Source organism: Erpetoichthys calabaricus, chromosome 14 (assembly GCF_900747795.2).
Source record: "Erpetoichthys calabaricus chromosome 14, fErpCal1.3, whole genome shotgun sequence".
NCBI classification, from domain to species: Eukaryota; Metazoa; Chordata; class Cladistia; order Polypteriformes; family Polypteridae; genus Erpetoichthys; species Erpetoichthys calabaricus.
Window position 1 is genome coordinate 74,048,473 of NC_041407.2, and position 25,953 is coordinate 74,074,425.

A 25,953-nucleotide genomic window follows, 5' to 3' on the forward strand; every position below is an offset into this window, starting at 1 on the left:
TTAAGATGGTCATTGTCGTAATCAGAGTCAACTTTGTCAGAGCTTAAAAAGAGGTGTGCCTCTCCAGGAAGTAATGAAATGACATGGTTATTAATGTGATCAACATTAATGTTTTTTGGACATAATATAGTTCGTTGTGTTAAAAGGGGTATTTGGTCTAATGAGATCGCTGTTCCAAATATCTCCGCAAGTAAGTCGTCGCAGATAAAGGGTTGAGGAATTGTAATAACATCTGGGTGAAGTCCATCTGTATTGGTGAGTGTACCATGTCCTAGTTGTAATAACCAATTGTTATATTCGGGATCTGAACATCGCATGTTTTGTACCAAGTGTATCTTTTGAAAGCAATGCCAATTGTCCACGTAAAATTTTTTGTTCCGCGGTTTTAGAAGCGCGTTGTAGGCGCCGACGTAAATTTTTTTTTTTGATGCGGGTTCGTGTTTGTGGTCCCGTTACTAGAGCCGTCTAGTTTTGTACCCGTGATTGTGAATTGATGACTTGTTTGATCTTTATCGTTAGGAATATGGATAAGTAATAAGGAGGATCGCACTCACTGTTAATATGCGGACTGTTCGTTTCTTCGTATTATCACCAATCAGGTCTCGCGCCTGTATATGTATTGTAGTTCGGTCTCTTGTTGTTTATGTATGACGTCGTCGCGTATTTTAAGGTGGACTGAACAATAGCTGAGCGCATGGCATGTGGAGCAATAGCTAAGCACTGTCTAAAATCTACTCCTAATAAAAGTACCTTTCCTCCAAAGGGAATATTATTATTCATCAACGCAATGCCAATTGTCCGCGTATTTTAAGGTGGACTGAATAATAGCTGAGCGCATTGCATGTGGAGCAATAGTTAAACACTGTCTAAAATCTCCTCCTAATAAAAGTACCTTTCCTCCAAAGGGAATATTATTATTCATCAACGTTTGTAGAAGTTTATCAATGGTGTTGAGTAAGTGACTGGATGCCATTGTACATTCATCTATAATTAATAGTGTGGCAAGATGGATGTGACGTGCATTGTTACTGTTCATTTTCATAGTGGATACCGATGTTTCTGTGATTGGGACAGGTATTTTGAATAAGGAGTGACATGTGTTTTTGGAGCCGAGACATTTTTTCTTCTGCGGTTTCAGAAGCGCGTTGTAGGTGCCGACGTGATTTGTGCATATTTGCGTTCTTGATTTGTTTCAGGGTGCACTGTTCCAATGCGATGTAATATTTGTCCACATACGCGAAAGCAGTATGGGCCATTGCCTTTTGGTGGCCTGATATTTACTCCGGTAGATGCAAAAGCAAATGAACTATTGTAGGATCTAATGCAGTTCATAAAGTTTTTACTTTCAGGTACTTTTGTTAGTTAGAAGCTTCTGTAGATATGCAGGATATGAATGTAAAGGAGGCAGTCTAATTTGACCCTTTTGAGAACAACGTGTAAATTCATTACTTGTATTGCCATTTGTTTCTTCAGGGAAGTTAAGTGAATGACAATGATTGCAAATGACATTCATTAATCCCAATGAATTTTCATGAATAGTGGACTTATTATTGAACGTGTTGTCAGCTAACTGGCGCAATCGTTTAGCAGGTGTCTGTCGTTGATGTCCTTGACGTGTATCTTTTGCTTGTGCCGTTTGAGAGGCACGTCGTTGTATGTGCAGGATTTGGGACGTGCTATTCTGGAGCTGTAATCGATTTGCCTGTGGTGTGTGAGACGCCCGTTGCAGTTTACGGCGTTCATTGTTTGTATTGAGCCTTGCCCGTTTTTGTATGTTTAATATGGAGCCTTTTCTGTGGTTGAACGGTTAATAGTGCATCAGTGTAATGAGATCGATCTATGCTGCATAATTTGAACGTGTTCAGATGACGTATGTTTAATACGGACGGTTCGTTCAGTAATGGGCTTTGTGTCTCATTTCTTATTTATGTTAGTGTGGTCGTGGGTCTGAATCCTCCTTTTATGTTTCGTGTGCTATGTCCGTAGTCTGTCCCGTTTCGTGTGCAATGGGTTTGTGTGGCGCTCGCGTCTGACTTCGTTTTTTTTTTTGTGTGCAAGGGGCGCGTTGCCTCACTTTTTTTTATCTCTGTTAGTGGAGGGGTGTTTGTGTGTCGTGGTCTGAATCCTCTTTTTTTGTGTGCGTACCGTTTCATGTGCTATGTGGTGCTTGCGTCCGACTCCTTTCTTTTTGGTGTTCTAGGGGTGCGTTGCCTCATTTCTTATTTCAGTTACTGGAGGGGGCGCTTTGTGTGTCGTGGGTCTCAATCCTCTTCTTTGTGTGTGTTCCATTTTGTGTGTCATGGGCTTCGTGCGGCGCTGTGTGCGGCACCGGCGTCTGACTCCTTTTTTCTGTGTGCTATGGGCGCGGCGCCTCATTTCTTATTTTACGTTGCTTTCCATCCGGTTTCCGTTGCTTGGAGGGGGGGGTTTGTGGGGGCGCCTGCGCAGTACGTCTTTTGCGTCCACGGCCCATGGCCGGATGTCCCTGCGTCCATCCGGTTTACCATTCTCGTTTAGTAATATGGATATTTCTTGTTTCAGAACTTCAAAATTGTGAACCCACTGAGTAGAGTGAAAAGCATATCTAACCTGAATGTTCCTAATGAATAAAAAAATGAATGGAGATAAAAAGGTTATGAAATTAAATAATTGTTGCACCTATACAAAAACGTGGTAATACTGGATTCTATGACTTTTGCCAAGGTAAAGCGGGATTGGGTTGGTAAATGACACATTGGTACCCAAATAACTTAAATAATGAAATTCAAGTTCCAAAATAACACACTAGGGAAGCATAAACAAATAATTACAAGAAAGCAGGTCAGATATTCTTCCTATGAGTTTGTCATCATGTCTTTTAATAAGGAAACATCAGCAGGACTAAGGAAAAAAGTGGTAGAACAGTTTGGGTAAAGTTGTACAGCCTTGAATAGTATCTGTTAGATGCACAGGTTAAAAGTTGAGGGCATTTAAAACAATCCTGTGATAAACTGGGTGTTCAATCTATATTTGCATCCAGTGCCACAAATATTGAAAGAGGTAAAAGATAATCTTAAAATAAACTTATCACCCAGAAATAGAAGCCTCCTTAGCTGCTTAGTGGTACATAGATCATCAATAAAAAACATCCTGTACAAAACTGCGAACTATGACAACACTGACAGGAAAAAGCCTCTTCTGTGAAAAGAATGAAGATGCCTGTCTGAAGGTTAATAATAATAATAATAATAATACATTTATATAGTGCTTTTCTCACTACTTAAAGTGCAGACAGTGGGGAACCATTTCAACCATCACCAATGTGTAGCACCCACATGGATGGTGTAGCAGAGCCATTACTGCACTAGCACGCTCACCACACATTAGCTATTGAAGGGCAAGAAAGTTAGCTAATTAGAGACAGGGGATGATTAGGGAGCTAGTCTGACCAGGCCATGGTGGACAATTTAGACAGGATATTGGGAATACTTTACTCCTTTCATAAGTTGTCCAGGGATCTTTAATGACCAGAGAGAGTCAGGGTATCAGGTTTACATCTCATCCAAAGGACAGCACCATTTTCTAAGCACACTGCCCCTGTATATGAACAGGGGTAGTGGGATCCACACACAGACACCAGGGTAAGTGCTTTCTGATGGTCTCACCAATACCTCTTCCAGCAACATCCTAAGCTTCTCCTAGATGGTGTTCCATCTAAGTATCAGCCAGGTCCAAACATGCTTCGTTTGAGGTGGATGACCTGTTCTGAAGTGCAGGTGGTATTGGGGCTGACAAAAAGGCCACCTAGAAAAAGCCCCGAAGAGTTCTTGAACAAGAATTCTCACGTTTGGGGAAAAATCAACACATCTGACCACCAACAAAACGTTACTATTTTCAAGTATGGTGGTGGAATTGACCTTGTAGAAGATGTATTATCTTATTGTCTCTAGCCTGCTTGACAGCAATGAGGGAATTATGAACTTGGGAAAAATATCAACTCGTTTTTGAGAAGAATGTGTGTAAGACCATTATTTTTAAAACTCATATGGTCACAAAATGGCTATTTCAATAAGACAACAATCTAAACTTTCAAGTTCACTACATAATGGCTTAGAAAGAAATAGTTCTGTATCCTGGAATGGCCAAACCTAACCACTAACCTTAATTTTATAAAAATGCTGTGGCAGGAAATGAGGAATACTATTTATGAAAGATATCCTTCAAAATTTATAGAGCTAATGGAGTTTGTAAAGAGTGGGGCATAATCCCTCCAGCAGGATTTTAGAGAGTGATAAGTTGTAGGAGGCAACTTTATTACGTTATTGCTGGTAAAGGAGATGCAAGGAATCTTTTACTAAAAATGTTTAATAACTTTGCAGTTTTGCTATAAAAGTATTAACGTGAATTCAGATCCCTTCATATGTATGGGAAGTCTTTTCTTATGATAGTTATTCTACTAGGGGGCTCCGCCCCCTGCTCGCTTCGCTCGCCAACCCCTGGCGTTGGGGCATGACAAAGAGTGAGATGTATGAATTAGATATAGAATAGTGTGCAGGTTTGGATGATGCCTATATAAATACAAAATAGAGTGTTTGGCATAGAGTAATGTTTTATTGGAATATTTCTCTGTATACAACATTAGTAGTAAAGATGGTGTCTTGTCTTTGAATGAGTCTTCCTTGGCATGGATCATTTTTAATTTTAACTTTAACGTGAGATGAACGTCGAACACATGAGAAGGCAAAATAAAGTTGTGCATGTCCAAAAAACGGGTTCAGAGAGGTAGATGCCAACCTTGTCCATGGTTTGTTCTTGTGATTTTTTGCTGGTCATGGCAAATGCAGGTTTAATGGGGAACTGTCGGTGTTTCAATGTAAAAGGTAATTCTAGGTCAGAACTCGTAAGGTCAATTCCAAGAATGAGAACAGTATTGTTAGCATGTGAACCTGAAAGAACTGTTGCTTGAATAACATTGCGTGTCATGGTGTTGACGACTAACCGTGTGCCATTGCATAAACCCTGTTTAGTGTTAAGGTTTCTTAATAGCATGATTATTGTTCCGTTTTTAAGGGTAAGGTTGTGTTGTGGTCATCCATCCGGGTTAATAGTGTTCAAATATTCTAATGGGAAATTCAGATGTTCATTGTCGTCATCAGAGTCAACTTTGTCAGAGCTTAGAAAGAGCCGTGTCTCTCCAGGAAGTAATGAAATGACCCGGTTATTAATGTGATTAACATTAATATTTTTTGGACATAATATAGTGCGTTGTGTTAACCACATATGCGAAAGCAGTATGGGCCATTGCCTTTTGGTGTCCTGTTATGTTCTCTGGTAGATGCAAAAGAAAATGAACTATTGTAGGATCTAATGCAGTTCATAAAGTTTTTACTTTCAGGCACATCCTTAGTTAGAAGCTTCTGTAGATATTCCGGATTTGAATGTAAAGGAGGCAGTCTAATCTGCCCCTTTTGACAACAACGTGTAAATTCATTATTTGTATTGCCAGTTGTTTCTTCTGTGAAGTGAATGACAATGATTGCAAATGACATTCATTAATCCCAATGAATTTTCCTCAATAGTGGACTCATTATTGAAAGCGTTGTCAGCCAACTGGCGTAAGAGTTTAGCAGACGTCTGGTGTTGATGTCTGCGACGGGCATGTTTTGCTTGTGGTGTTTGAGTGCCGCGTTGTTGCATGTCCATTATTTGTGACGCGCTATTTTTGAGTTTTAATTGATTCGCCTCCGCTTTGCGCAAAGTCCGTTTCACTCTATGTCGTGCATTGTTTGTATCGTGCCTTGTCCGTTTTTGTATGTCGTCAGTTGAGCTTTCTGCTTTTTGAGTCCTGCTTGCTTGTTTTCTGGCCGGTCATATGCGCGTTGCTTTGCTCCCTTTTTTGTATGTCTGAGACGCAAGCTCTTTCTTTTGAAATCGTGCTTGTTTTGATGCAGCACTTTGAGACGCGCGCTGTATGCATCTACGTTCAATGTGTCTGTCCATTTGGGCACGTCTCTGTAACGGGGTTACTTGAGCTTTGCGTTTTTTGATCCGAGACATTTTTTGTCACGTATTTCCGAAGCGCATTGTATGCGCCGCCGTGTATTCTTTTTGTTTCATTCGTGTTCGTGTGTTTTGTTCCGTTATCCGATCCGAATAGTTTTGTACCCGTGACCGTGTATGCATGACTTGTTTGTTCCTCAGCGTGCGAAATATGGATAAGTATTTAGTAGGATCGTACTCACTGTTAATATGGAGCCTTTTCTCCAGTTGAACGGTTAATAGTGCTTTATTTTAATGAGATCCACCTATGCTGCCTAGTGTGAAGGTTTTGAGATGACGTATGTTTAATATGGACGTTTCCTTTAGATATGTGGCTTTGGGTGTCACTTCTTATTGATTGGGGGGGGGGGGGTGTTGTGGGTGAGGATTGTTGTTGAGCGAGCGTCTTCTTTCGTTTTGTGTTCCAGGGGCTTGTTGAATCCCCCTCTTTGTGTGTGTCCCGTCCGTTGCTTGTAGGGTGTGTGGGGCGGTTTTGTGTTCTTTTTTTTTGTGTTCCAGGGGCTTGTTAAATCCCCCTCTTGGTGTGTATCCCGTCCGCCCTTTCTTGCGCCTGCGCAGTACGTCTTTTTGCAGCTACGGCCCATGGCCGGATGTGCCTGCGTCCATCATCCGGTTTAGCATTCTCGGTTAGTAATATGGATATATGTGTTACAGGAATACTCAGCCCAAAAGTTACATTTTTATATATGTTACTTTACCCATGTGTTTTCTAGTGATAATGGAGAAAAAAATTTAATCTATGTTTTCATGAATGGAGATAAAAAGGTTATGAAATAGCTTCAGTTATTACTAAGCAGTTAATAAGGCATGATATTAAAATTTTCATGTTATTAACAATTATAGCTAATTCAAATCAAGTATTACAAAACTATTATTAAAACTTGCATAAATTGTCTATTAATACAGATGGTTGTTCCTTAATTTTCATTTGGATTACCTTTAATAAATTCTTGTATTTAGTAATAACTGATTGAGGAGGTTGACATTCATTTATATTAACTTGTGCACTAACTTCAATACACAATAATTGGGAACCCTAGAATATTATGGAAGATCTTCATGCGAGTCAATAGGAGCTCTGAAGAGGAAACCAGTCCGTCACAGGGTTTGATTGCTTGCTCATACAAGAGCAAACTGAAGTTGCCAATTATCTTACAACATGCATCTTTAGAATTTGAGAAATTGTAGCATCCACTGACAACCCAAGGAAATTTTAAGCAGACAGTAACTGCCTCAAAAACAGAAGTGTGGGGGGAATGGACGACTAAGGCAGAATTGCTCACAAGTGCTCTATTTTACAACCCAGTGATAACACTTGCAAAAACACTGAACATGTAAACAACTTAATGCACCACTTTAAAATTAGCCAAAAATATAAACAGTCATGTGTTTAACAATGTCAAAAATGTAAGCAAAGAAACATTTTTAAGAAACATCAGGGGCAGAATTTATAAACTTCACCTAAATAATAAAAAGAGAGACTTCAATTATAACAAACTTACCAAGTAATATTTTTTGCTCTTTGGTGTGTACTCTGGATCCCATTCCTCCTCTTTGGATCGTTTGATGGTGACTACATTAGTGGAGTTACCATTACTATTATTTTCAGAGTTGTTGCCCCTGTTCCAGCTTCTTCCTCTAATTCTGAGCTGCTGCAAATAAAAACAAGAAAAATGCATATTATGATTACCACATGATTTTCACTACAATCTATTTTTGTTAATTTTCATCTTTAACTTTGTAACTATGAACATTCAGTAATTGCAATTAAATTAATGCCACTCCAAAGTTATGCCAGCCTTTACCATAAACTCAAGTAATATATGGAAAAGTCACAAATAGTCGATACTTTACGTACAAAGCCACCTCTAGATCTGCCCCTTTCTGCTCCACTGTAATCTCGAGATCCTAGCCGAGACTTATCAAAGACTTCTTGTTTTTCTTTCAATTCCTCAGGAAAGTCACCACCCTTATAAGAATGAGATGAAGACGATGATGTAGAGGAGGACCTTGATCGCTCTCTTGTTTTCTTATGCTTCCTAAATGAAATACAAAAGTTAAGAGATTTAAGTCAATTTTTTTTAACGTAAACAAAAATCATTGGGGTCTTTCAAAATAATAATTAAAAAAAAAGGATTGGAGAGAAATTGGAATATGATATGGCAAAAAAAGATGATATTAATGGCATTCAGAGTACAACAGAGTTCAGAGAAAGTTCAATGGACATGCTAACATATCTTCAGACTAGGATAAAAGTAACCATCTTAAATAATTTGGGTAATTCTCCTAAAAGAACTCGCTACACATGCCTTTTTTGAATCAACTTTTGTAAAGGTGTAAAGTGTGTGGCTAAAAACATCATAAATTATCTTCTAGAAGTTTCAAAAAAATTAGCACATAAGCAAACAACAGATCTTCCAGCTCACCATGAGGAGATACAAAGACAAAAATGAATAAGATATTTTCATAAAGTATCTGCTCCCTTAATTACTGCTCAATGTAACAACTATGATATAAAAAAGCTTAAAGGGTTTCTCAACTTCAACAAGCCTCACCTCAGTTGCATTTCCTGGCTCTCAAATAGCTGACAGAAGATAATGAACAAATGTTCTTGTCTTTTATATTCTTGCTTCATCTGCCCATGGTGCACGCTTTCCCTCTACTTCTCTCATTCTATCCATATTTTTATCCATGAAAATTGACTTGGAGGGGGGCAGGAAAGTCGAACATGTGATGACAGCTTCACCAAGGCCCGAGGAAGCCTTCAGTAAAGGCTGAATAAAACAGCCTTATGTGCTGATATTCCAATCAGTTGAACATCATACCAAGCTATTCATTAGGGTGGAGATCTACTGTTTAATGATACAGAAAGGACCATCTTTGAGGAACAATCCAGGATATAGTTGATTACAAATGTCTGGAAAGAGAACCATGTTTTACATTTCATGCGTCTTCAATTTGATAACACACTAATCAGGGCCATGCCGTATGTTGTGAAATTATAATTGTACTCTGATAGTCCATGAAAAAAATTCAGTTGCTGTTTAGAGGTACAATAAATAATTGCTTAATAGATTTCTAAGATGTAATGGAGACATGCAGTTGTCCTCATGTAATATTACCAGTGCCTTTCTTTCATCGTCCTTATTTTGAAAGAAGGTCAATACTGCAAAATGTGAAGTCTAATTGTGGAAAATTATCCATCAAACAAGATATAAACAAGAATTGTTATTGTTTTAATAATTTCTTTTTCATTTACTACAGTGCCTTTGTGAAAGTATTCACCCCACTCTGTTTGTCCTGTTTTTGTCACATTACAATCTGGAATTAAAATGGATTCTCAATTGGATTTAATCTGATAAATTTATAGTCCAAATTGTTGACTTGGAATGAAAATAAAATACCTTGTGTGTATAAAAAGAAAAAAAAGAAAAACTGAAAGTTTGTGAGCACATATTAATCCCCTTTGTTATGAAACCCCTAAATATGATCTGGTCCACTCAATTAACTTCAGAAGTCACATAATTAGTTGATTAGGGTCCACCCTGTGTGCAATCCAAGTATCACAAGATCTGTCACATGATATCTGTATAAACAAACCTGTTCTGAAAGGCCCTTGAAACTAACACCACTAAGCAAGCAACATGAAGAACAAGGAGCACTCCAAACAGGTGAGACTCAAAAGTTGTGAAGAGGTATAGAGCATGTCTGAGTTATAAACATATCCCAAAGAGCACCAGTAAATCCATTATAACAAAATGGAAAGAATATGGCACCACTACAAACCTGACAAGAAAAGGCCACCCACCAAAACTCACAGACCGGGTAAGGATGGCATTAATCAGAGATGCAACAAAGAAACCATGCATAACACTGAAAGAGCTGCAAACATCCACAGTGGAGAAGGAAGTATTTGTCCATATGACCACTTTAAGCCATACAGTCCACAGAGAGGAACTTTATGGAACAGTGGCCAGAAAAAAAGCTATTGCTTAAAGAAAAAAATAAGAACATATGTTTTGAGTTTGCCCAAAAGCATATGGACGACTCCCCAAACACATCGAAGAAGGCTCTTTGGTCAGACAAGAGCAAAATTTAACTTTTTGTCCATCATGAGTTAATGCCATGTGCGGTGTAAACCTAACACTTCCCATCACCTTGAGAATACCATTCCTCCATGGTGGTAATAGCAATCTGCTGTGTGAATGTTCTTCCATTGGCAGGGGCATGAAACTTGGTCAGGACTGAAGGAAAGATTGATGGCACAATAATAGGGCAATTCTTAAGGAAAAACCTGTTTCAGTCTGCCAGAGATTTGAGATTGGGATGAAGGTTTATCTTTCAGGAGGACAATGACCACAAACATACTGAAACATTTAAATGTCTTGAAATTGTTTAGTCAAAGACCAGACCACAATTCAATTGAGAATGTGTGGCATGACTTTAATATTGCTGTACACCAAAGCAATCCATCTAACTCGAAGGAGTTGGTGCAGTTTTGCCTTGAGGAATGGGCGAAAATCCCAGTGGCTAGATGTGCTAAGCCAATAGAGACAGTCCCCAATAGACTTATGGCTATAATTTCTGCAAAAGGTAGCTCTATGAAGTATTGACTTTTGGGGGATGAACACCTATGCACACTCATGATTTTTGTAATATTAGTTACTGTTTCTGTTACAATAAAAATATTTTGCACCTTCAAAGCAGTAGGCATGTTGTGTAAATCAAATGGTGCTAACCCATCAAAAATCCATTTTAATTCCAGGCTATCATGGGTGTAACTTGACAGGGCACAGAGTTGTAAACTATAAGCCTTGCATATCATACTACTGTGGAGTTGTCCATTTAAATCTGACCAATATTTCTGAGTGTTTACCAAAATGCTAAATTAGAAAAGCAGTTTATAAAAGAGGGATGAAGCCGTTAACATTGTGAGAAGATTTAGGAAAGTTATATGAAATAATCTACTGCTCGTTTCCCCATGTTTTTTTATAGCACTCAATGGCATGTAAGACTTTAGGCTTGAATGTACATAACTGCTGTAAATATTGTTGATGGTTTAAATATGTTGAATATTTCCCTTGTTTTCTGGTAACGTCTTTTGCAGTATATTTTATGTTTGATACCACTGTGCAATAGATGCTTCTTATTGTGACCACCATATTTTACATTAGATATCAAAGTTGCCAAGTGTGTATCCATCTCGTGTTTTATACAAGTACTTCTAAAATCCCGCAGCAGTCACTGAAATAATGTCTAAACATAAATAAGCACAGTCCACTTTCTTAAAGATGTTAAACACTGCCTGACATTATGACATTTATGTAAAAGACAAAGTAGACTTGAATGTTTAGTATTCCTTCCACCCCAGTCCTAGATTGGGAATTTGAAAATCTAATGGCTTTCATACTACATCTTGATAGTATGTGTCTTTATTGCTAAAGTGAAATGACCCAGCCACCTGTCTGTATGATAAGCCATTTATTGCAGACCTAGCCTCAGCAGGAAAGATTTTGTGCAGAAGCTACCCTAAGGCTGCTGCAGCCAATATATGTCAGACATAATGTTTAATTTTCCAGAGCTCTCAGCTTTTTTCTGTTCTACAACAAGGGCAATAAACGGGGTTTACTAAGGAGCCCCAACTATTTTTCAAATTTTTTTGATTCAAATTTATTGAAAACTTTTTGGATTACAAGGTCTACTCATTTGCACTAAAACTTCTATATGCCCGATGGCACTGGATAAGAATATACTGGTGTAGATATCTACTAGTAGTTGTGTTAACTAGAGTTGAAATTATTAATGTCAGAAAATGAATGATAAAAACTGATGCTAAAAATTTTTGTTATTAATTAGTTGCCTTTCTGGGTATTATGTATGTCTTCATTGAGCAAGACTAACTTAAAATCACATTTTGAGATATGATGTAGATGAAGGATGTAAATACGGTGGAAGGTCAAACAACAAACAACTTATACGTCTGGAGCAATTTCAAGTTCAAATCTGGTAAGACATCCAGTCTTTGAAGATCTGTAAGAATGAGCTTACTTGGTACGGGAGCAAAACTGCAATGTGGGAGCACCATAAAAGTAAACATCAGAGTAATTGTGATCCTTCTCTCACTCATTCCCACTTGGGAAAAATCCAGAAGCAATCTGAAGTATCACTTTCTTCGGTTTTGTATGGCGCTCAAAATCCTTATCCAACAGCGCAGAATCCGAGTTATCAACAATATGCAAAACTTCTTTTGCAAGGTATTTCTTTTAATGATGGTCCAGTATATGATGTTGTACTATAAAGAAAAATGAGGCTTCAAATATGTCACACTCAGATCATCTTGTGGCCTTTGCTGCCACCTAGAGGATAAAATAAAGTAATACACTCTAGGAAACTTGCTTGACGCTTAATAATGTTAATAATCTGACTTCTTCCACATGATGTCAACAATGGCCTTCAAAAGATTAAGCTAGCTGTTAAAGTTAGTGAAAAGAGTTGTTATATACAATCTGGCAAATGTAATTTTAGCGCATATTTGTACTACTGTTTTGAAGGACAGTATTGTGCAAGGACTATAAACTTTAATGTTTTATATAAAAAAAAAAAAGCTGCACTTTTGCACACATTGACTTTTTAAAAGCCCTAATCAATGTATTAGTTGAAATAATACTCCAGTCAATTAGCAAATTAGTTGTTAGTTGCAGCCCTAGTTTTAAACTATCTTGGGCTAGAAGCACTCCCATCCTCAAAGATTTGGAAATCCACAAATATCCAGAAACAAGAATCAATGGATTAGTTGAAATAATACTCCAGTCAATTAGCAAATTAGTTGTTAGTTGCAGCCCTAGTTTTAAACTATCTTGGGCTAGAAGCACTCCCATCCTCAAAGATTTGAAAATCCACAAATATCCAGAAACAAGGCTATTTGATATGCAGAATTTAAAAAAAAAAAAAAAAAAACCTTGAGAGGAATCCATTTATTCCTCTGCCAGTTGTGGTTTTGCTGCTTTATATGGTTCATACTCCTTACCCTCATACTCCTCCACAAATTAATTTTAACCCCCACCCCCTTGACAAAGCTATGGGTTCAACACCAAAAGCTACTTTTCTAACAACTTAGAATAGTTTTTCGGTGGCATCAGATATTTAGGTGCTAGAAGATGCACAAGTCAAAAGAGCCAATGCCTTGCAGTTTATTAGTGCTTTAGAAGATGAATACGGCATTCACTATGGCATGCAGAAAGTAGTAGTATGTGATACTACAGCCAGCTTCAGAAGATTTTCTTTTGGAGTGGAACAAAAGAATGTCAAATAAGGAATGACCAGGCAAAAAAGGAACTGTAGAACTATACCACAACCGGAAGGCAAAATATATAAAGCTTGTGTTCCAACATTCCTTGTCAGCTGCCAGAGATACAGAAAAGCAAACGAAGCAAGAAACAAGGCAGGCTAGTTAACAAATTAAATATTCTGCAAGTCAAAGTTTCATTACTGTTTGCTAAAAACTGCTAAACCCTTGCAAAAATTTACTTACACAAAATGTTAATGAAACTATTAACACACTTTCACATATATATATATATATATAAAAACTGAAGTGAACTGCATAAAACTTTTACTACTTACTCGCTGTAACTTATTTTATGCAGGTTTTCTTTACCTTGGAAGTGTAGCTTATGTTTTTGAGTTTTGTTTGTATGTCATCTTAACAGCTTCTTATTAGAAATATAATTAATATTCTGCAAAAAGCCACAAATTTTATCAGAGTAAAATGGCAATACATACTTGGGCTTCTTGGATGCTTTGTGGGATTTTTTTGGCTTTTCACTGGACCGCTCTCTGCTAATGCTCGACTCATGCGATTCTTCTGAATCTCTCAATCCCTCTCGCTTAGAATCCTGTTCCTTACTTGGATATTTTTTTCGACGTTCAATATCAAGACGAAGATCTACTGTGTTGCCTTTATTTTTTTTTCCTTCTTCCTATTAGAAACATTAAAAATTATAATTTAATGAACTATGCTTCACATTTTTAATAAATTCTAAAACTATGGAAAACATCATCTGAAATTTAACTCTAAACAAATCACTGTGTTATAGATATTTATGTTAAGAATTATCTAGTTATTTACATGTTATGCAAACACACTCTCATACACTCATTTCTATCCATGAGTAGGATAGTGAAGTAAAAATTATTTTTGCTGAATACTTAATTTGGATGGGAGAATTACTTCTGCACATGTTTGTATTTAACTTTTAAGGATATTTTATGTAGCACCACATTTTAGGTTAGCATTATTCTTGGAAATGTATTATTGTAAATTACAGCAATATTAAGTTTAGTGTTCAGTTGAAATTCTTTTCATACAAAATTACATATCAAACCACTGAACCACAGAGAACAGCAATTTTTTAAATTTCAGTCTTTTTCAAGCCTTTGCTACTGTCATTTTAAAATTAAGACAACTTTTATCAAGTAAAATGCAAGCTTGATTCAACTTAAACCAGGTGATTAAGTTGGTCAAACGGATTCTAGATGCATACTTCTGGAGTCATTCTGCTGTTTAGAATTATTAGCTGCATCACTAATTCAGATGAATCAGTTCCAAAGATAGCTATGTACATACTTTGCTTTAAAATGCAAATCGATTTCCTTTTTCTCTGTAGGCAGTTTCTGAAGTTTTGTGACTCTAAGCACAACTGTTAACAGCTAAAAGACAACCCTACACATTCACCACTCTTAGAAACTGTATGGATAAAGTCACAGGCAAGTTATTCAATGGTCCAAATAACCCACAATGTTTGATGGAATAGAAATATTGATATTATTTTAAAAGTTTTAAAACATACAATATATGTGCAGAAATATCAAGAGACTAGAGGAGACCAAATTTTTCCTTATATTAAATGGTCTGTTCATTAAAAATATAATGTTCTGACAGTCTTTCTAATGAACTGCTCGGAAGTACATCAAAAACAGCTGTTTAAACATAACTGTTTACACATACATACATACATACATACATACATACACACACACACATTACATATATATATATATATATATATATATATATATATATATACACACATATATACATACACAAACACATATTTTTCTATAAGCACATTTCATTTGGGGAACAATCAAATACAATGGAAGCTTTGCACATAACCCGACAAAGATGGCACTTTGTGAAAGTTCAACTGTTCTCAGGATGTTGCCAAACATGTCTACAATGATTTACTAAACAACAGTAATAATAAAAAATAAGTAATTTAAAAGAAAACTATTTATGTACTCCAAACAGATTTATTTAGCACAGCTCTCAGCAATTAGTGGATAAAGACCAAATTTGTGCAGAACTCAATAGAAATATGAAAAACAATACAAATGTTTTAAGAAGCACACTGTAATGAAAGCATTTGTCCATTTTTAAGTTACTTACATGTAAAGCCTTTTCAATATGTAATGTCTAAATTTATTCTGATGACTCAGATTTCAAATCTGGGAAATTATTATTTTTTTTTAAATCACATTTTGACTAATCAAACATTTAACATTATGCAAAGTAAATTCTAAGGACATTACATTCCCTTCTTCTGTAGTCTATCAAAATTATATATTATTCTGCATTCTGATAGCTAATTTTACTGAAAAGTCAGCAACAAAACAAAAAAAAAAAAAAAAAAAAAAAACTTCTACTTTGTAACTTCAATGAGAACAAGAAATATTAAAAGATTACCTTTTCATTTACGCAAATTTAAAACACAACCCACCAAATTCCAACAAAAAATATTTGACCAAAAAGTGCTTTAAAGCTGATCATGAGTAAAATATAGGTTTAAAGTACTTTTTGTATAAAGTTGCCAGTAGCATCCTTTGACCGTTCTTGACCATCAAAATACCAATAAAAAGCATTTTGTAAAATGGATTTTACCATAATGAAAATTGAATGAATCACTATCAGAACTCTCAGAATCCTGAAAGAAATATTTGCCTCACACTGAAGCCATGCCTTCTTACACGACAGCTGTGGCAGGCAGGACAGGTGTGTGGTATGTGTTTTGAAAAAACATGCGTTCAAGACAAGTTTAGTTTTGATCAATGAAACATCCCATTTAAAAATAATGTTTTGGCAATTGTTTTAATTTTACACTTTTCCACAGTAGAAATGAGGGTGAGATAGTTAACATACTCTAGGCTCAAGGAAGTAATAAGACACAAACAAGTCCTATGAATTTATGTAAAGATAATTATGTTTGAGGAAAAAAAATTCTATGCAAGAGGAAACAAATCATTTTAAAATGAATTATAAATCAAGGAATATGGCAATGCTCTAATGTGCATGTGTCCTTAAAGATATTAAGACATATGTAACAAGATATATAAACAAAACGTTCCCAAATTCTCAACTACTGATATGAGTAAAAACTAGATGAACGACTGTCCTCTTTCTCACTTTTTTTTTTTTTTTTTTTTTTTTTAACATGCCTTGGCATATTAATGAAAATGATTAGTAGGAAACTATACATATAGTCAGTTGGTTTAAAACAATACTTACAATAAAATTGACATGATTCCTCTGTCAGCTTCGATACTCTGGTCAAAGTTCTTTCCATTTTTCCCCTCAAGCTCACCTCAAATGACTTGGTGGTCATTCATGTACCACATTATAACCATATCAAATGTTGAGGGTATATTTAAACAAAATAAACAGACTGTCGCTCATTTTTTTAGAATAATGCACATCCTTTGAAAGAAAAACACAAACTTAAGATAGAAGGGTACTTCTAAGTGGAAACTTGGAATAATGTGTTTGCTCCCGAAACACTATTTCAAACATCTCATTAAAACTTCTGGTCACCTTGTAGCTGTCTTCCCTGGAGCTTTTCATTTCCTCATAATGATGCGAGTGCTTCATAAATGCACTGGGAGAAACATCAATTCTCCTGTAAAACAAAAGAATAAAATTAATGAACAAATGAAAAAGTACTTTCCTGAAAATATTAATTTAACAAGTTCTGATTACTCCAATTTCAAAAGCACACTTGCCATTCATGGGTATTTAAGACCCATCATGTGCAATGAAAAAGGCAGCACAGTTTGAATACTGGGTGACTCAGCTAGACAAATAAAGAACATTTTTGACCTCAGGAAAAAAAAAAATGTAACAAGTACTTCAAGTTAGAGAAGCTTTTATCTGTGGCACCTCTGCATGATAACTAACATAATGCAGTTTTTAATGTCTGGAAAACATTCGTGATTAAATCACTTAGAGATCTGTACATGTGAATTTCCCATTGGGATTAATAAAGTATCTATCTATCTGTCTATCTATCTAGACAACATCTTTGCATCCTACGAACAATTACACTCCAAATTTAACCTTAAAGCAACACATTTCTTTCACTACCTCCAAATTAGAAACTTTGCTAAACAAAACCTGCCCAATTTTTCTCACCTTCCGAAAAATTACTGATCAGTCTTGAGGACTCAAACAGCATTTCTGTAGTATATACATTTTAAAGTCCCTCCCTTTCAAAGATCTGAGAGTACAGTGGGAAAAGGATCTCTCACTCAACATTTCAGAAAAGGAGTGGGAAGGTAGCAATGCACAGAATTCACTCTAGTTCCATATGTGCAAAGCATACAGTCATTCAACTGAAAATTATCGAGCGCATCTGTCTTGTTTAAAATTGTCCAAAAATGTTTTCAGGGCAAGATCCAACCTCATTGGGCTATATGATCTGGGTGAGCACCAAATTAACACCATTTTGGACCAAAATCTTTGAGTGCCTTTCAGACAGCCTTGGTGTCACAATCCCTCCTAATCCACCAACAGCTGTGTTTGGTGTACTTCCAGATGGGCTTAAAGTGGAGAATCACAAACAAACTGTAATTGCCTTTACTTCAGTATTGGCACGTAGACTAATCAATAACCTTTTAGAATAGGCATTTAAATTGAGGAAGCGGATTATCTTCTCTTTTTAATTGTACTTATTTATTTATTTTTATAGTTTTACTTGGTTGGCCTAGCTCTCATTCTCATGGGTGGGGGTTGATTTGATTTGAACCTAGTTTTGTAAAATTTGACTTGCTTGTATGGAATGTTATTTGATTTTAATAAATGCAATAAAATGTTAAAAAAAAGTGTGTGAAATTACATACAAGGTAGTTCGGTCATACTGTAGAAATTTCACCCCTTGGTTGACACTTTTCCAGTGATAGACTAGTGTTTCCATAGAACAGCTTGTTCCTTTACAGTTCTGACAAATTAGGATCAGGCTACACAGGACTCAACTAGACGGGAATGGACTGACTTATGCTGTATAGTAAAGAAGAAAGTAAACAAAATTCTCAAACATTATTTGAGTATAGATTGTATATAAAAAAACAGATCGATTGTGTAAAGTAATTCTAAGGGCACATATATGTATATTCCCAAACTCTGTGTATGCAGGTTTAAATTTGAATATAGCCAAGTAAAGTGGGAAGAAACTGAAGATGCCTGTATATGGTGTAATGTACCTGTGAATTTCTGGACTCTTCTTTTGTTTACTTGTTTCTTTATCAGCAGCTCTTCTCTGATACATTCCAAAACGTTCATTTAAAGTCATTCTTGATGTCTCAAAATGTCGTGCTAGATGGTCAGAGAAAAAAATGAATAAAATCAAGAAAATATTAAGTCTGCACAGAAAGATTTGAGAGTAACAATTGTATGCTATTAAAGAGATTTAAAATAAATGAAAATGAGGCTGGTTTATGTATTTTCTGTAATATTTTAGAGTAAACACACCACTTAGCTTTCCAGTTAATTCTGAAGGCCACCATACATACTTAATAAAATAACTTTTTTGTTTTTTTACCTTTGTTTCTTAGTAATATTAAATCTTTCGTTATATTTTTTTGAAGAAAAATGGGTTTAAATGCACAGTGGCGGTATTTGGATCTAATGCTACAAAATTATAAATGTTTTTAAAATCCAGCATAAACAGAGTCACACCAAATATAACTAAATATGGGTGTTACATGCAATTTATGTAAAGTACTGGCGGATTACAACAACACTGTGGAATTCTGACTAGTTTCAAAATAATGGAGAAAAGTAGTCACTTTGCTGTTTGGTAATATGTTTCCAACACTGAAAATGGTCCAGAAAAAAACAAAGCAAATATCTGTCTAAGGAGATCGCAAAGAACTGCATCCTAAAGACAAAGGCTATGTACACCCATCTCTAAGGAGCTTGATAACCCTTGGACAACAGTTGCAAACATTAAAAAGTTTCAAAGTCCATGGGAGTCTAGCCAACCTCCCTGTATGTGGCCGCAAGAGGAAAATCAACCTTAGAGTGGGCAGAAGGATAGTGAGAATAGTAGACAAAAATCCAAGGAGAACTTCCAAACAGATAAAAGCTGGACTCTAAGGTCAAGGTTCATCAGTGTCTGATCATATCATCTGTCACTTTTTGAGTGACTGTGGCTCAATGGAAGACTTAGGAAAATTCCACTGTTGAAAGAAAAACATAGAAAACCCAGACTTAAATTTGCTAAAATGCATGTTTGACAAGCCACAACCCTTTGGACAAATGAGACAAAACTGGAACTTTCTGGCAAGTCACATCAGCTCTATGTCCATTGATGTAAAATGAAGCTTTCAAAAAACAACAATAGACCATGAAACATGGAGGAGGCTCAGTTATGTTTAGAGGTTGCTTTGCTGCATCTGACACTGTGCAGGGAAAATGAAATCAACGCTATCAAGACATTCTGGACCTGAAACGTACTGCCTAGTGTCAGAAAGGACCATCTCAGTCATAGGTCACGGATCTTCCAACGGGACATTGACCCAAAATACACAGCTAAAAGCACCCAAGAATGGCCAAGAACAAAACGTTTGGACTATTCAAAAGTGGCCTTTTACAAACCCAATATCTACAGAAAGAACTGAAACATGCAGTCTGGAGATGGCACCCCAGAAACCTGACACAGCTGGAGCAGTTTGCTGAGAAAGGGTGGGCTAAACTACCTGGTGACCAGTCCAGAAGTCTCATTAAGGGTTAGAGGATTTGCTTGTTTGCAGAGAATGCCTCTGAAAGTTGTGCAACAAAATATTATGTTAAGGGTTCCATTATTTTTGTCCATAATATTTTCATTTATATTATTTTTTTTAAACATTCTATTTAAATAAAGCAAAGTCTGATTTTTGTTTATATGTTTGTAATCTTATGTGCCTTTTTTGATTCAGGTCAGGTTAGGTACTTTATTATCCCAGACGGAAATCTGTTTGCAGCAGGAAAGTACAAAAAAAGAAGACATGTTACAGAGATCTAACAGCTTAAAAACGACAACATTTGACAACCAATGTTATTGCATAAACAAACACTCAAGATTAGTACAAAGAAAAACAATTACTTTCAACAATACACAAAACAATAACACAGAATTTAACATTTAGCAGTATCCCTACTAGTAACAGAATTTAAAATGTCTGAATTTAAAATTATACCTGAAGGAATAAAATAGTTCTTAAACCTTTTACTCTTTACCTTTGGAAACCTAAATCTGTAGCTGGAGGGCAACAGCTGGAATTTAGTAATTGCAAAGTACTTAATACTGTTTAAAACTGCACAAGCTATCCCATAAGCAGCGTTTACAAGCAATCCTGCTTCATGTACTGCACTGTCTTGTGCTATGCTGGCAACTCAGTGAGGCTATAGTGTCACAGTTTTAACTATTTTTTTTCTCTCTACAAAAATAAAAACATATATACGTATATTTTGTTTGTAGCTCCCAAGTCTAAGGATGAATTGCATTATTTATTCTATTTTTTTTATTAACATTGCACTGAATTTTATACAATGTATTTTGCACTGCCCATATTTTCCTGTTCATTCATAAGCCAATTTGAAAAACAGATAAAGAATGATTGTGCATCAATGCGGGAATCATTTAGAACAGAATCACAATGTATTTACAAATGAAATATTACCCAGCCTAAAATTTAAAATTCTAAGCACACAGTCTAATAATGTGATAATCTCACAAAAACCTCATGTGAAGAAGGTTTTTGGTAAAACAACAATATTTATTTATATAGCACTCTTTCATATAACAATGTAGCGCAATATGATTTGTCAGAAACACAAAGAGAATGTTGCAAGAAAAAAAACCAATTAAGATAAAGTAATAATATTAAAGATTAAGTACAACAAAACAAGGTAAGGTCAAATGGCCGGGAGGAAAGAAAAAAAAAAAACACACACACACACACACAAAATAAACCCTCAAAGTTGGGCTGGAGAAAAAAAAAAAATCTGCAGGGGTTCCAAAGCCAACAGACTACCTAGCCCCCACTGGGCATTCTATCTAACAAATCAAGAAACATTCAAAACTGGAGTACAAACATTAAAGGCTGCTTGATATTTGGACTACAGCGTCGTTCTATACTACACTACTCTTTATGTAAAGCCTATTTAATCTGTACCATTAACAAGACAGTCTCATAATGACAAATATTTTTTTTGTCAAGCAATAAACTATTTTACAATATGGTACACTCCCAGAATCAATTAACAGACTCCTTCTGCCATTTTGCTGTACTCAATTCTAAAGACCCTTTATTGATTATCATGTGTGCATCCTCCAGTTCAATTTCTGCTCTCTGTTTTACACAGCTTGAAATCCAAGGCAAACTTACGAGATGTGCTTACTGCCGAGAGTTATACAGTATTACAGTAATGTACTGCTAGAGAGAAGAGGACTGATGAATGAAATTAGTGGTAGTACAGACAAAAAACAAATTCCACTGAGAGATATAGATATTAACTTTGAAAAAACCTAGGCAGACTGGCTTTAATAAAGCATCATATATTGTGAGTGTTAAACGATCCACTCACAAAGAACCCCACTTCTGTAGCATGTTTTGTTCACAGTGGAGAATGTCAATATGCTCCTATTTCTAAGCAGAAAATTAATAAAAAGTAGGGTCCTATGGAATCTGTTTAATTTTTTCACAAATTCCAGTTTATTTTTTTTTTCATTTTCGGTTTTCACCATTTTTCATTGATTCGGATTTTTGTGTTTTGACTTTTGTTTTTTTACATTCCTTTTAATGAAAAAGCAAATAGCACAACTAAACCTTATTTTGCAGTTCCATTCATCAGGTAGGAGCCCAGATCCTCCAAGATGCTGTATGCTGAGATTGCAGAAGGACAGTGAGTGCCCCCCAGAAATGTAAGAGTTATTTCTACTTTGATGCATCCTCCTGAGATGAAGGTTAACTTCACTTTTAGAAAAAAAGAAACAGTGACCCGCTTTTAAGGGCTCGTTGCATCAGAGGAAAAGCCTGCTCTTCTGCCCAGATTTGTAGGTGCCGAGTTTATAATGGAAGAGTCAAATGTGGACCTTGCATGCCAAAACATTTATTAAATTCTGAAACTTGTTAATTTTTAAAAGTGAAACCATTAACAACCAGTGCTGTTCACTAATAACATTTTTTCTACGGTAAAGACTGTTAATACTGGTTAAATGCCTGCATAATTTAATCAGTTAAATGATTCACAGTAAATACATCACATACAAATGTTTACTCGCCTATCGCTATGTTGAGAACTATGTGGTTTCGGCTATCAGTGGTTTCATCAACAGCAATCTTTGCCACAAATCTTTCGAGGAACGGCGTCCATATGATGTTCAAAGACATGGGGCAAATGAGTTTGATGAAGACTGCTCTCATTTTCTGGCACTGCACCTCCTTGCTTACAATGCTCAATAAAGAAAGGATGCATCTTTGTCATTTCTTTGAGCATGGACACAAACTGGCGTCTTGCATCTATTTTGTGGTTTCCTCTGTTGTTACCTGAAGAGGAACACTTTTTGATCTTAATTTCTCCTTGTTTTTGAGATGGGTTTTAGATTTGACGTGGTCATTGCAAGTATCTTTTCATGTCCAGTCTATGGTATGCTGGCAAAACTTGCAGAAAATTTCCAGATTCGTAAAAGTCACTAGGATATTGCTGTGCCCTCAATTTTGCAGTTAAGCTTACGTTTTAGTTTTTTCAACATAGTTAGGGTATCTGATACTGCTCACTTCGACATTTTTTATGTCTTGTGCAGCTAGCTAATTTGCGTGCCTTTAATGAGAAAACATACAAGAAACACATGCACAAACAGAGGCATAGCTGGATTTCTACGAAGAATTGTGTTCACTTCAAAAACAACAAACTAGAAAATAATATCTGAAGAACTACAGATTAGTCAATCATTTAATTTATTGGGAAGTTTTGTAACAGTCACCCCTTCAGTCTCTAAATTCCACACATTTCCATTTTTAAGCGTTAATTCTGTGACTCCGTGTGTGTTTTCCGCATCGCGCAATCATAGGGCCCTATAAAAGAAGAGTTTGCAACATGTTTTCAGTTAAAGTTAAAACCAATCTTTACATACATAATGCATAAATAAAACCCTTTTCTGGGAAATTCAACCTTACATTATAGAATGCCCCTTTTTAAAAGAAAAATAAGGAATCAATTCAAATGGGGTCTATTATAAACAACAAATATTTTGCACGCCTAGTAGAGTCCAATGGTTAATGGATATTCAGAAGTATAAACAACTACTAAAACCAAGAAAAGCATATGCTCACCTAAGAGGGAAAAAAACACTTGGACAGAAATACAAAGTAGCAGTTGCTGCAATTAATTTAGTCAACCATGTAAAGGCAGGAAGAGCTGAAGTCCAAATGGAGCCCTATGCAGAATAGTTTCCCTCGCTGTCCAGAACATGTGTCCCTTAGTGCCTGGGTTGTGCGCTCCTCAACTTATCTCCACAATGCCAGTAAGAGGACAGTGCACTAGGCAGTCGCCTATGCTGCCTAACTGATTGACCGGTTCTGTGTAAAGGACCATCACACAAGTCAATACAAAGAATTTCAAGAGGTTATCTCATTTCAAATTACAGCACTGGAGCCTTCTTCGCTTCCTTGCTTTTTAAACTGTCACAACCAAGAGGTGCTATATTATTACATGCAATTTTAAATTTATATTTCATCACATTTACAATAAAATGTAAGGCACTAAAATGTTTCAGTGCTCAACTACATTAACAGTAGCATAACTCCTTTGTATGCTTATAAACTTCCAGCTATGCTTTAGAGCATGTATTTAGTATGCAAAGGCTGATTTACAGGCCAACATGCTAGTCATTCTTGTAAAAAAAATATGTAAATTACAAAGGCACTACAGTTTATTGACACAATAATGCAACATTCATGGTTTGCATTTATGCATAGCCTTTAGTAGTCAGTCTGTTTATTCAACTAACATTTAATTACATTTGTAACATTTCATTGTACTACTTCAGTAACAGTATTTGTTTTCATTAATATAAAAAAAACTTGACTGGATTTAAAAACTTACTTTTTATTGTTTACAGAACTTTAACTAAATACCTGAAGTATTTGCATTTAATGACTAAAATTTCTATTTTATTTCTATTTTTATTCTATTTTGCTATCATGATAACCCTTAATGCATACTCTTTACTACTAGTCAAAATGCAAAATAAAATAACAGCAATGCAATTCAAAAGACCATTATCATTTATCACTAATTCATTGAGGTTTGTTTGCAATTCTAGATATATTTTGTCCTTCTTCTGTTCCTGACATTGGACTTTCTTGGTAAAGGTCACAATAGGTAAATCAGAAGACAGACATATACCACTAACAAAAACTTTTTAGATATCTTTATTTTTAAAATTACAATAGGCAACAGCACGATATATAACTGCTAGGGCACTAGACGAGGACTCTCACCGAGACCCTGTGCAAGTTAATTAACCTGCCTGTGCTCCAACTATCACTTCAGCTATTGAAGGCTGCTGGTTAGCCACAACTAATGGAGTGGTGGCTCTGAGGCTAAGGATCTGCGCCAATCTGCGTCAATTGCTCCAGCAGTGCAGTACAATGGCTGACCCTGCGCTCTGACCCCAAGGGGTATGCGAAAACTAACAAATTCCTAATACAAAAAATTATATCCGGCGAAATAAAGAACAAAAAAAAAAACTAACCTGATGTGGACAGATGGGCCCATTTTACCTAATTGTAAGGGCACAAAACTTGGAAGCTGCCTTAGAGAACTGCTCCTTTCACAGTTAAGCAGATCCAGCAATACAAGGAAGCTAAACATGGTACTCTAGCATGGTAACACCACCACCAATAAAAGAAAAAACCCTGCAGATAAAACTAAGTTTGGAGTGGGGCAGTAAGGAAAGATACATTGTGGAACCTTGAAGGGAAAGCCCCATAAACTATGGAAAAACTTGTTTATTGTTACCCAAAGGTCTTTCAATATGCATTTGATTTTAGAAAACACATTGGACATTTTGGCATTGTAAAGATACAGAATTAAATCCAGTAGCATTCTTCACTTAAAATAATGCTTACTCTGAAAACACCATGCTATTCTGTGGCAAATTAAAATACTCACCAAATTCCATAAGGAAATGGCTACATTTGTCAGAAATTTCTTGTATGTTTAAATTAATATAATTCCACTTCAAAGCTCATAAACTTAGTACAGTTATAAGCAATTACAGATGTATGTTGAGCCTTGTCTTTGGCATGTCCACAAAACAATCAAATGAATCAATCTGTGTCTACCCAGCTGACACTGGTGTATTCCTTAACAACTGAAAAAGGGAATCTGAATTCAAACAGCCTATGGGCTGGTTACCTTTTACATGATGAACAATATTGACAATGTGCTGTGCAAAAACTTCTGAAGGACTCCTTCGTGACTGAGATGTCTCAATATGCTGAAAGATGGAACGGAATTCCTGGTCTTTTTTGCTTGGGTGCACAAGATCACGTGAGATCAGGCGTTCACTTGATATAACCCCCGATCCACTGAAA

At 36.0% G+C, this 25,953-nt stretch overlaps 1 protein-coding gene across 6 annotated transcripts in view; it reads right to left on the bottom strand.

Annotated features, from left to right (window-relative positions):
• The window catches only part of thrap3a (thyroid hormone receptor associated protein 3a), a 74,274-nt gene that overhangs the window by 7,877 nt on the left and 40,444 nt on the right, over window positions 1-25,953 (bottom strand). For 5 of the 6 annotated variants that reach the window (XM_051919079.1, XM_028819832.2, XM_028819836.2 and 2 more), the window contains 6 exons: window positions 25,775-25,947; window positions 18,571-18,682; window positions 16,907-16,991; window positions 13,822-14,018; window positions 7,898-8,078; window positions 7,542-7,691 (listed from right to left, as the gene is read on the bottom strand). In XM_051919079.1, coding sequence (XP_051775039.1) covers window positions 7,542-7,691; window positions 7,898-8,078; window positions 13,822-14,018; window positions 16,907-16,991; window positions 18,571-18,682; window positions 25,775-25,947 — 898 coding nt within the window. Of the gene's footprint in view, window positions 1-7,541; window positions 7,692-7,897; window positions 8,079-12,087; window positions 12,332-13,821; window positions 14,019-16,906; window positions 16,992-18,570; window positions 18,683-25,774; window positions 25,948-25,953 lie in introns of those variants that run through there. The other variant, XR_007933501.1, reaches the window with a different exon arrangement.